This window comes from Loxodonta africana, chromosome 11 (genome assembly GCF_030014295.1).
Source record: "Loxodonta africana isolate mLoxAfr1 chromosome 11, mLoxAfr1.hap2, whole genome shotgun sequence".
Lineage (NCBI taxonomy): Eukaryota > Metazoa > Chordata > Mammalia > Proboscidea > Elephantidae > Loxodonta > Loxodonta africana.
Window position 1 is genome coordinate 41872467 of NC_087352.1, and position 12752 is coordinate 41885218.

At 36.9% G+C, this 12752-nt stretch overlaps 1 protein-coding gene across 1 annotated transcript in view; it reads right to left on the reverse strand.

Annotated features, from left to right (window-relative positions):
• Positions 1–12752, reverse strand: part of CDH7 (cadherin 7) — a 138080-nt gene that overhangs the window by 35389 nt on the left and 89939 nt on the right. Inside the window, exon 6 of the mRNA XM_003406257.4 lies at positions 5070–5323. Coding sequence (XP_003406305.1) covers positions 5070–5323 — 254 coding nt within the window. The remainder of the gene's footprint in view (positions 1–5069; positions 5324–12752) is intronic.

The window sequence follows — 12752 nt, forward strand, 5'->3', positions numbered from 1 at the left end:
TGAGGCAAAAGCATGGTGCCAAGTAGCTGCTCTTTCTTTTTATCTGTCATGAAGGTCTTTATCTCTAAAATCAATAGAGTTCAGCTCTTGGCCATTTCTCGCTCTCTGTGGGTTTAAAGTCAGGAAAGGTGTGCATCAGGGTTGTATCCTTTCACCATACCTATTCAATCTGTATGCTAAGCAAATAATCCGAGAAGCTGGACTACGTGAGGGGCATCAGGGTTGGAGACTCATTAACAACCTGCGTTATGCAGATGACACAACCTTGCTTGCTGAAAGTGAAGAGAACTTGAAGCACTTACTAATGAAGATCAAAGACCACAGCCTTCAGTATGGATTACACCTCAACATAAAGAAAACAAAAATCCTCATAACTGGACCGATAAAGCAACATCATCATAAACAAAGAAAAGACTGAAGTTGTCAAGGATTTCATTTTACTTGGTTCCAAAATCAACACCCACAGAAGCAGCAGTCAAGAAATCAAAAGACATATTGCATTGGGCAAATCTGCTGCAAAAAAAAAAAAAAAAAAAACTTTTTTTTTTTTTTTTTAAGGACCTCTTTAAAGCGTTAAAAGCATTAAAAAGCAACGATGTCACCTTGCCCCTGACCCAAACCATGGTATTTTCAAACGCATCACATGCATGTGAAAGCTGGACAATGAATAAGGAAGACTGAAGAATTGATGCCTTTGAATTGTGGTGTTGGTGAAGAATGTCGAACATACCATGGACTGTCAGAAGAATGAACAAACCTGTCTTGGAAGAAGTACAACCAGAATGCTCCTTAGAGGCAAGAATGGCGAGACTGTGTTTTACATACTGTGGACATGTTGTCAGGACATCATGCTTGGTACAATACAGGGTCAGAGGAAAAGAGGAAGACCCTCAATGAGATGGATTGATACAGTGGCTGCAACAATTGGCTCAAGCACAACAACAATTGTAAGGATGGTGCAGGACCAGGCAGTGTTTCGTTCTGTTGTGCATAGGGTCACTATGAGTTGGAACCGACTCGACGGCACCTAACAACAACACAACTCCGTGGGCAGGCATGGAACTCACTTTCATCTCTGTCAAACCCGAGTCATCATTACCCCCTTAGGCTTACTCTTCGGTCTTCTTTCCAAAATTATTATACAATACCCCTGTTAATTTTTTCAAGTAAAATAGTATAAAAAGTAAAATATCTTATCTGAAAAGGTTTCAAAAGGAAGATGCACAAAGAGATGGGTAAAGGAAAAATGAGAACAATATAAAAATATTCATACAATAAATCAAAATAATCTCAAATCCCCTCATTCATTTAGGAACTAAATTATAATATATATTGATGTGTCCCCGGTCTTTCTCTCCATGCCATTTCCTGAAACCACCTCCCTCTTTCTGCCCATTAAATGAATTGAATCAAATAGAAGTCAGGCTACCCCTGTCAGCTGATCTATGCCTACAGTGGTATTGTAATCGATTGCTCATGAGTGTAGAGATTTAAGTGAGTTCCAAGCGGTGGGATGCTATAACAAAATCCAAAATAAAGTTTTTTAAGTCAGTGTGAATGGCCAGTGTATTATTTGGTGGATGGAACTGAGTTTAAGTCTGGGAGTGGTTTTGATAATATGTTACTATAGTTAGTAGGGGAGCCTCATTCAATGTGTCTGATATATTAGTGTTCACAGAATTATATTTTTAAAAATGGTTTACGGTCACAGCATCGAAAATAGTAGAGCCATCCAAATACCCTAAATATGATGTCATTGATAGGGGACCAGTGAGTAAAATTTCATTTTTTAACAGCTATTTACACTGCACTTATACACACACACACACAATATGTCTAAATCAGTTTACAATAGGAGCTTTTCTTAACTATAAATCACTATCAAATTATATTTTTAATGTCACTTTGCAGTCCATGTCCACACTTAGCTCACTCCTAGCAACCTTACAGGACAGAGTAGAACTGACCCATGAAGTTTCCAAGGAGCAGCTGGTGAATTAGAACTGCTGACCTTTTGGTTAAGAGCCGTAACTTGCTGTAGCTCTTACCCACTGTGCCAGCAGGCTCCCAAAAGCACTTACCACTGTTAAGTATCAGTTAAATCTAAAAGTTTGTGGTTAATTTATAAGTTGGACATACCTCAATGTAAAATGTTAATTGATTTTTTAATTATATTGTATTTTTGGTGAAAGTATACATAGCAAATTAGTTTCCCATTTAACAATTTCTATATACATTGTTCTGTGGTATTGGTTACATTTTTTCACAATGTGACAGCATTCTAATTATTTCCATTCTGGTTGTTCTGTTTCCATTAGTCTAGCTTCCCTGACCCCCTCTTACCTTCTCATTTTTGCTTTAGGGTAAATATTGACCATTTGGTCTCATATAGATGATTATTGAAAGGAGCACAGTACTCATGGGTGATACTGTTTATTTTTGAGCCAATCTATTATTTGGCTGAAAGGTAAACTCCAGGAGTAGGTTCAGTTCAAAGTTTAAAGGGTATCTCAGGGAGACAGTCTTGGGCGATCCTCTGGTCTCTACTGGTCCAGTAAGTCTGGCCTTTTTTTTAAACAGGTTTGTTCTACATTTCTTCTCCCATTCTATCTGGGACCATCTATCGTGATCCCGGGTCAGAAGAGTTGTTAGTGGTAGCTGGGCACCATCTAGTTCTTCTGGTCTCAGGATAGATGAGGCTTTGGTTCATGTCAGCTATTAGTCCTGTAGACTAGTTTCTTCTTTGAGTCTTTGGTTTCTTTCTTTCTCTTTTGTTCCAAATGACTATAGAACAATAGTTGTACCTTACATGGCAGCTCACAAACTTTCAAGACTCCAGATGCTGCTCACCAAACTAGAACGTAGAACAATATCTTTATGAACTATGTCATGCCAATTGATTGAGGTGTCCCCCGAGATGTTTACTGAATTTTGTACCTTATATGCTTTGCAATGAAAATCAAACTTTCACATTCAAGAGTGAAGTGTCTTCCTTATGAACCCAAATAAAGATATTTAATACAATGCACATTTTATTTCAAGTTTATATTTATTATATTCACTCAAAAGGATTTTTTATATTTACACACACATGCATACACATATACATGTAGATCTCTGATTGGAAATTATTGGTAACAAGTGTGAAATGGAATACTGGTATATTCTCAAATGCTTACATGTCATCATTCCACTAGTCCTAATGAGATTATTTTGCTATAATAACATGTCTAGTCTAGATCCAGGTCATCTACTACAGGACAATTATTTTAAATGGTCCTTATACATAGATGGAAACCCTGGTGGCGCAGTGGTTAAGAGCTATGGCTGCTAACCAAAAAGCCAGCAGTTCAAATCTACCAGGTACTCCTTGGAAATCCTATGGGGCAGTTCTACTCTGCCCTATAGGGTTGCTATAAGTCAGAATTGACTCGATGGCACCAGGCTTGGTTGTTTTTTTGTTTGTTTGTTTGGTATATATATAGACAAGGTATTATTTTTTATAAATGGAAATGTTGTTGTTAGATGTGGTTGAGTCAGTTCCAACTCATACAGACCCTATGTACAACATAACGAAACACTATCTGGTCCTGCACCAGCCTCACAAGAGTTATTATGCTTGAGCTCATTGTTGCAGCCACTGTGTCAATTCATTTTGTTGAGGATCTTCCTCTTTTTTGCTGACCCTCTACCTTACCAAGTACGATGTCCTTCTGCAGGGACTGATCCCTCCTGATAACATGTCCAAAGTATGCGAGACATAGTCTTGCCATTCTTGCTTCCAAGGGGCATTCTGGCTGTACTTCCAAAACAGATTGGTTCACTCTTCTGGAAGTCCGTGGTATATTCAACATTCTTTGCCAACACCTAATTTAAATGGCATCTATTCTTCTTCAGTCTCCCTTATTAATAGTTCAGCTTTTGCATGCATATAAGGTGATTGTAAACATGGTGCACCTTAGTCCTCAAAGTGACATCTTTGTTTTTTAATACTTGTAAGATCTTTTGCAGCAGATTTGCCCAGCGCAATACGTTATTTGATATCTTGACTGCATTCTTGGCATAGCAGACCATAAGACTGCCTGATTCAGAATGGCCAACGTCAGTCCATTTCAGCTCACTAATGCCAAGGATATCACTCTTTATTCATTCGATTTCATTTTTGACAACTTCCAATTTTCCTAGATTCATACTTCATACATTCCATATTTTGATTATTAATAGATGTATGTTGCTGTTTCTTCTCATTTTGAGTAGTGCCACATCAGCAAATTAAGGTCCCAAAAGCTTTAGTCCACCCATGGCCTTAAGGTTGACTCTACTTTGAGGAGGCAGCTCTTCGCCAGTTGTATTTTGAGTTCCTTGCAACCTGAGGGGCTCATCTTCTGACTATGTCAGAAAATATTGTGGTGGTATTCATAAGGTTTTCACTAGTCAATTTCCAGAAGTAGGCTGCCAGGTCCTCCTTCCTAGCCTATCTTAGTCTGGAAGCTCTACTGAAACCTGTCCACCATGAGTGACCCTGTTGGTATTTGAAATACCAATGGCATAACCTCCAGCATCACAGCAACAGGCAAGCCACCACAGTACAACAAACTGACAGACAAGTGATAACAAGTCAAAATGACAAAATTAAAAAAAAAAAGCCCATACTATCCAAATGGACCATATGAAAAGTAATTTTTTCAATACTTAAATTGTTTATAATTTTTTAATATATGCATTTATCTTACAATTAAGATATTCAGCACTTCATCTTTTAATGCAGTTTGCCTTGAAAAAGGCTCAGGAGGATTGTTTTATTAGGAACATCAGCTAAGGCTTATGGAAAATAGGATTCCTAAAAATATGGCTACACAATAATGATCTTAGGTAATCAGGTGACACATTTTTGAATTAGTAAAATACTGTCTTTCTAATTCTATTTTACTTTTGCTGCTATGGCTCAGTTCATATTTAAAATGGTTTTTATTTGTCATGAACAAAAAGCCTCATAATGTAGAAAGATGAGTTATGAAAAAAGGGACATGGATGTCAAATTGTAGAAAAGGCGAGCAAGGAGCTGTTACCTCACAGGGCTGTTAGAGGAATCTGGGTCATGAGCTGCCACAGTCCCAATAATATTCCCAACTTGGGTGGCTTCTGACACCTCCATGGGGTACAGGGGGGCGGAAAACACGGGGGGCTCATCCACGTCCTCCACAATTATCTTCACGGTTGTTGTGTCGCTGAACGGCCCCAAGCTGAGGAAGCGAGGGTCGGCATCTTTATTTGCGGCTTCTATCCGGAGCGTGTAACTTGTTTTGGTTTCAAAATCTAGTTCCTGTGAGGAAATTTATTAGAAAAATTAAATTACCAATTAAATAGTCAGCAAAGCAGAGCCTTTTCATTTATGAATGTCAATAAACGTCGGAAGGACTCTCTCAGAAAATGCACCATCAGCATTCAAAAGTAATAATTAATGATGTCAATCAGAGTCCTTGCTGCTCTTCTGACCCACAGATAACAGTAAGGGCTTTCGTGCTAACTTCATCCACCTCGCTGCCATACACTGCACAGACAAATGCGGGTCTTTAAAATATTATTTAAAAGACAGTGGATAAGATCTAAAAATCTTTTCCAACAGGGATATCAGCACACTCTTCTTCAACCATGGAATTTAACTGCACTAAAAAAAAAAAAAAAAAAAAAAAATTTTTTTTTTTTTTTTTTTACCCAGAGGTGCACATTAAACAGAAAGAAAATATGTCTTTCCACTGAATTTCTCATTTAAAAGATCAGTTTCATTGATTTTGTGGGACTGCACTGGGTCCTGCAGCTACAGAGGCAGAAGTAGCTCACTGGGGTTGTGCCTTCTAAAAACACCACTGTTCTTCTCAAGGAAGCACCCATCACTTCTGCCTCTATCGTTCCTCCATCAATACACACTATATTTCTCTTTATTTATATCAGGTAGTTGACAGTTACATTCCAGAATCTCTTCTGTGACTAACTTTCAAAGAGGATTAACACGTTAAAAGTTTCTTTAAAGGTCCCTGGGTGGTTCAAATGGTTTGCACTCGGCTGGTAAGACAAAGATTGGTGGTTCAAATCCACCTACCTACCAGCACCACAGAACAAAGACCTGGAGACCTGCTTCTGTAAAGATTACAGACAACAAAGCCCTATGGAGTAGTTCTACCCTGTAACACATGGGCTCTCCTAAGTCTCAAATCAACAACAAAAACAAATCCAATAACAAAATTTTCCTTAAATTTAGTGACCCAAATTTCATAGCTTTAAAAAAAAAAACCTATAAGGGCAACTAAAATATTGCACAAGGGAAGTACTATCTGTGAAGAAAGAATTATATACACAACACGTAGAAGTTGTTTGTGGCAATAACACTCTTCACTTTCACAGATATGGAGAGTAACAGTTTTTTATGACTTTCAACCTCAATCTCAGCACTGGAAAACCATCCTCAAATATTCCTTTACATTGAATAATATAAATCAAAAAGATCAAAATTAGTAATGAACTTAAGAGAATCACTGTCAAATATAAGGCACATTTCATTTACTTGTCAGTACTTAATGAAAAGGCATTAAAAAAAAGGGCTAAAATATATTGCTGAGAAGTGTAATCCAAGTTCATCCATTGTGTATATGTACATATGTGTGTGTATTTATGTGGGTATGCACACATTTCAGCTCACTCTACAGAGGATTTGATGCTGATTAAAATAAGTAAACCAATTTATATAAATATAAAATAAGGTATATAACCAACCCATTGCTGTTGAGTCGGTTTTGACTCATCCCGATCCTACAGGACAGAGTAGAACGGCCCCATAGGGCTTCCAAGGGGCAGATGGTGGATTTGAACTGTCAACCTTTTGGCTAACAGCCAAAGTCTTACCCACTACACCACCAGGGCTCCTCAAAATAGAATATATATAAACTAGCTATATAATATGTAATACATGTATGTGTGTTTATATGTGTATATGTATGTATAGAATAAATGTGTTTACACATAAACACTACATAAAGAGATTCCACAGCTCATCTCCAGTTAATACTGAGGAAAAAACTATGTAAATCGATACACAAAATAGGCTTATGATATCTAGACCCGAGAACACGCACTGAAACGTTTATTTGTTTAATGTGTTTCATCTGCTACCTTGTAAGATGCAGGCTATTTTTTCCATCAGTAGTATTCCCAGTGCCTCATGATATGTACAGGATGTTCAATAAGTTCTCATTGGGTTAGAAAAATCCAGAACACAGATATCTAGACCACAAGAGCCTCCTAACTGCACTATACCTTTACCCTAGAGAATCCTGATTGCAAAGTAGGAGAATGCGAAAAGAAACACAATCAGATATATTGATTTTCTTGACCATAAAAATCTTCATAAACTTGTTCTGGGGAAGGAAAGGTTTCATTCCTACCTGAGGTTGCATACAAAAATGTTGGGATATGTGGTAGACAGTGCCCTAAGCAACACCTAGTTAACAAATTCAGTGACATTTTTGAAGGCCACCTTTTTGTCTATTATCTAAAAATATGTCTAGTCCAATGGTTCTCGACCAAAGGTGAGAAGCAGCATACACTGGTTTTTTGCAACACCTGGCCCCTTCCAAGAAGCTTTTGATTCAGCAGGTGCAGGAAGAGGCAGAGACTATGTACTTTTCAAAGGCTCAGCAGGTGGTTTGGATGCAAATCCTGTATTAAGAAATCTGACTTAAGTCACTGAAATTCTCTTGGTCCTATTTATAAAATCCAACACTTCATTTGGAAACTGCTAAGAATAAAACAAAGCATTCTTGTTTACTTCGAAACACTAAACATACACATAAACAGCTTGGGCAGGAACCTTTTCAGATCATTCTTACATTCCTTATGAATCTGAGACAAACCTCATTTCCAAATATTAAGTGACTCTGTATGAGAGACGGTATTAAAAAAAAAAAATCGTGTTTATCACCTAATTTCAAATCATTCAAAAATCACAGCAAACTTTAAGATATTCATTCGGGTCTTTAACATGACCAAAAGTGATCCAAAGATTCTGTATTTAAGTAAAAGTTTGACTGGCCTATGAAAAAGTAATTTAAAATTTGCTGCAGAAATGAATGCAATTATTTTATAGCAACTTTTTAAAAATGTGTCTGAAAGGCAACATGGAGTAAGACACCTGGATGCCACTAAGTTGTGAAGAAATAATTATGCATGATGATTGTCCAAAAACTATGATGAAAATAGAGCAATAAAAGGATTCATATGAAATGGTTGGAATCAAGATTACAGACAAAAGGAACTGCGACACAATATCACCTTCAGAGAAAATCTGAATAAGCCAGAAATCAGTTTTCAAAGAGGGGTACAGGGCGATGGATAGGATTGTTAAATGAATTGAAGAAAAAGCTTTTGCAATAATATTTTAAATCTGCTTTTCTTTCTCATTATTGATTTCTACATAAGCAATACATCCCATAACTATCAGATTTAATCAGCAGAGCTATGCGTGGCAAAAAAAAAAAAAATTTAAAATAACAGTTGAGGAAAGAAAAACTAAAAAGAGAAGGAAATAGAAGTAATGTCTACACAAATTCTAGTCAATGTTTGAAATTATATATTGTTAGAAACTACAAATAATTGGACATTTAACTGAAATACTCTTTACACTGTAGCCAACGATAGCAAGCTATACGTAGGGTTACCAATAACCTGAAATCAAAACAGAGTCATACAGACCCAAACTAGTGATGCAAGAGACCCATTCAGAAACCTCTGTTGTTGTTAGTTACTGTCAATTCTGACTCATGGCGACTCCATGTGTGCATACAATAAAACTGCCTCACAGGGTTTTTAAGGCTGTGACCCTCTAGAATCAGATCACCAGGCCTGTCTTCTGAAGTACCTTTGAGTGGGTTTGAACCACCAACCTTTGGGCTAATAGATGAACACTTAAATGTCTGCACCACCCAGGGACTCTAGAAACTGCTCTCTCATCTGTGAAGTCACACCTATGTTGGAGGCACTGGAAAACAGAAGCAGTTTGCTTGGTATACTCTCCCCAAAATATACAATAAGGCCTTTCAAATGTTTTATGATTGTTATCAATGGATGATGAGCTTTAGGAATTAATGAATTAAAAAAAAAGTATATATAAGTCAGAGGTGGGCAAACTTCCCATGTAAAGGGCCAGATAGTAAATATCTGGCATGTGGCCATATGTTCTCCAACAGAAGCAAACAAATGAACATGGCTGTGTATCAGTAACTATCTATGACCTCTGAAATGTGAAATTCATAGAATGTTCATGAAGCCTAAAATATAAATGTAGAACCATGCTTAGCTCATGGGACACACAACAACAGGTGGACAGTGGACCGTCGTTTGCAAACTCCTAATCTAAGGAGTCCAAAACACTAAGGACAATACTCAAGGTCTTCTATGATCAGGGCCTGCGCAAGCTTTCCAGACTTAATGCCTACCACTCTTCCTGCCACCCCTTTGTCTACAATTAAAGCAAACTCTTCACTATAAATGGAAACACTGTGGCATAGTGGTTACGTGCTATGGCTGCTAACCAAAAGGTCCACAGTTTGAATCTACCAGACACTCCTTGGAATCTCTATAGAGCACTTCTACTTTGTCCTATAGCGTTGCTATGCGTCAGAATCAACTCAACAGCAACAGGTTTGGTTTTCTGGTCACTATAAACAGGACACTTTGCATCTTCCAGTCCATATCACCTGCTTCTCCTTCATTGTTATACAGCCTTCTCTGCTCTTACCCTTGTTGAAATAATTTAAAGTGAGGTTAATCACCTCCTTTAACAATGTTTCCATAATCGTGCATTTAAAAAGTAGTAATAAAACTTCCTTATATTGAGAGCTAACTATAGACCAGAGTTTTACACACATCTTGAACTTACATTATAAATAAATAAATAAATAAATGCATTTATTGCTGCACAAATGAAATAGCAGAGAGAGTTTTAGTGAAAGTCCAAAATCACATGTGTACTAAGGAGCAGAAATACTATGTGATCTCTGGGCTATGTACGTCCACCATCACCATTTTTTGGTATATCATGAAGGTATTCTTCAAGCTAAGAACAATTTGGTCTTCATATTGTTTCACATAATCACTGTATAAGTATTTGCTGTAATACTATGATATTGTTATTATTAGTGCTGCTATCTTCTAGTACATTGCGAATAAATAGGTAGTAAATACATCTTTTTCATCTGTGTTTCCCCTATGGCACGTAGACCTAGATCTTTGTCATAGTCAACTTAAAATATTCATTTGGTAAATTCAATAGACCAGCTACGACAAAGAGTAGAGTTTCAATAGTTGCCCTTGACATACTTAGCTTTTTCAATACTAAGACCTAAGTTACAATGTATTCTTGAATTCACTTAATAAAATCACTGCTCTGCATTCTTCTTTTTCCCTACAGCTTTGCTTTTGGTCTATAGCCAAATACGGTCTCATTAAGCTTAATCACCTCCTTTTAGATCTTGTACCTTTGACCACTACTGTTACTGATGTTTCAGGAACTGATCCAAGTAAAATATTTCTGGAAATTCTTCATTCTATTCTATCTAACCATGGTGTAGTATAATCCAAGCTGCTGTGTATGTGCATATACACATATTTAACATCTTATGTTTAATGTTGATTTTGTACAAAAATACAAAGACGGTTATCTTAAATTCTTTCTCTGGAGATTCCAGCTGTCTTTTAGATCAAAGCACACCCTGTATCATTCAATATCTTCCCTACTGTGTGATTAAATCAATATAAGAGCTTAATTTTTTTCCTAAGGTATTTAAATGAAACCATACCAGTGAAGAAATATCTCTCAATTATAACTTTCCCTTTATGATTATTTTAATCCAAATAAATCTATAGCCCAGAAACTTAAAAGTGATTTACAACCTTGAACAAGGTATCTCAGCAAGGATACTGTTGTATGCTTAATACAACGATGACTGTCCTAAAGCTACTTCCCAAGTCTTTTCCAAAACAAATCACATCTTCTCTAAAAAGAACAATTACACTAGTGTTGTTATTTTCCCCCTTCCCTGGATTGTGACAGATTTTAGTAAGGTCATTACGAGTCAGAATTGACTCAATGATAAGGTTTTTTTTTTTTTTTTTTTTTTTTTTTTTTTTTTAATATTAAGCCTTTCTTTGTCTTGAAATTTTTGTGAATTATGAAACTATATACAAATTTGGTCAAAACAATTTTTTTTTCATAGAGCAGGAGAAAAGGAAAAGACATGTTCCAGAAAAAATAAGTATTACCATTCCACATTTTGATGCACCATGTCAGTACACTTACAGGGGACTATGGGTTAATGGGGAGCCCTGGTGGTACTGTGCTTAAGCACCTGACTACTAACCGAAAGGTAGATGGTTCAAATCCACCAGCCGTTCCATGCAAGAAAGATAAGGCAGTCTGCTTCTGTAAAGATTTTCAGCCTTGGAAAATCCTATGCAACAGCTCTACTCTGTCCTATATGGTCGCTATGAGTTGGAGTTGACTTGACAGCACACCACAATAACAGTTACTCTATGAAGTTCTTGGGTGCTGCAAACTGTTAAGCTCTTGGCTGCTAACCCAAAGGTTGGAAGTTTGAGTCTACCCAGAGGTACCTTGGAAGAAAGACCTGACGGATCTGTTTTGGAATTAATTCAATGGCAACAGGTTTTATGGGTTAATGAGGAGAAGGACTCTAGAGCTTTAGCCAGCTCTATGAGTGTCCTCTACAAGGGACTGACCCTTTCTTATACGTCTCACTGCCCTAGACTTTGAGATCCTTATGATAGAAGTCAAAATTTATTAATCTTACATATCTCCAATAGGTAACAATTTTCTTACATATGATAGGGATTCACTGATTACAGAATGAAGGAACAGATACCTAAGCCTAAAGACATCATCTGAAAAAATAGCAAAAATGTTATAAGCAAATATAAAAACAAAAAAACCAAACCCACTGCCATCGGGTCAATTCTGACTCATAGCGACCCCACAGGACAGAGTAGAACTGCCCCGTAGAGTTTCCAAGGAGCGCCTGGAGGATCTGAAGTGCTGACCTTTTGCTTAGCAGCTGTAGCACTTAGCCACTACGCCACCAGGGTTTCCCAGCAAATACAGAATAAGCAAAAAATATTACTGGATGTCTTCAATGGGAAACTATGCATTGTTTGGAGCATACCCTTTGGGATTATCTGATCCTAGCCTTTGATCATCCTTGAGCTATTTTACAACTCTGTAAATTGTAGATAACTCAAAGTCCTGCAAAATAATTGTCCAGAAACATGCAGATAAATTCTGTCAGAGTAGTCAAGGGACTTCTCTCCCTCAAGGAAAAAGCCAATTTCACTTTTATTTATAAATTCTTTGCAACATTCCTGTACTCGATATAAATTTGTACCTCTTTTTAACTTTTTTTTGGAACTGGTTTCAACACGTTATTGGCTCCCTCATTGACAGTGAGTTAAATACAACCTTTCATATAGGTATATTTTACATTCTTATGACAGTCATTGTTTTCTCTCTCTCTCTTTTTTTTTTAATTACGTTTTAGTACAGTTGAATATCGAGACAGTGCTTGAGCAGGCATTCACATATTTGCAAATAGACTAATCAGTTATATTGATAGTTCCTAGTCCTCTTAGAAAAGGTACTATGAATAACTGCAGCAATGTTTTAAGCCTAGAACATTAAATTTATGTCC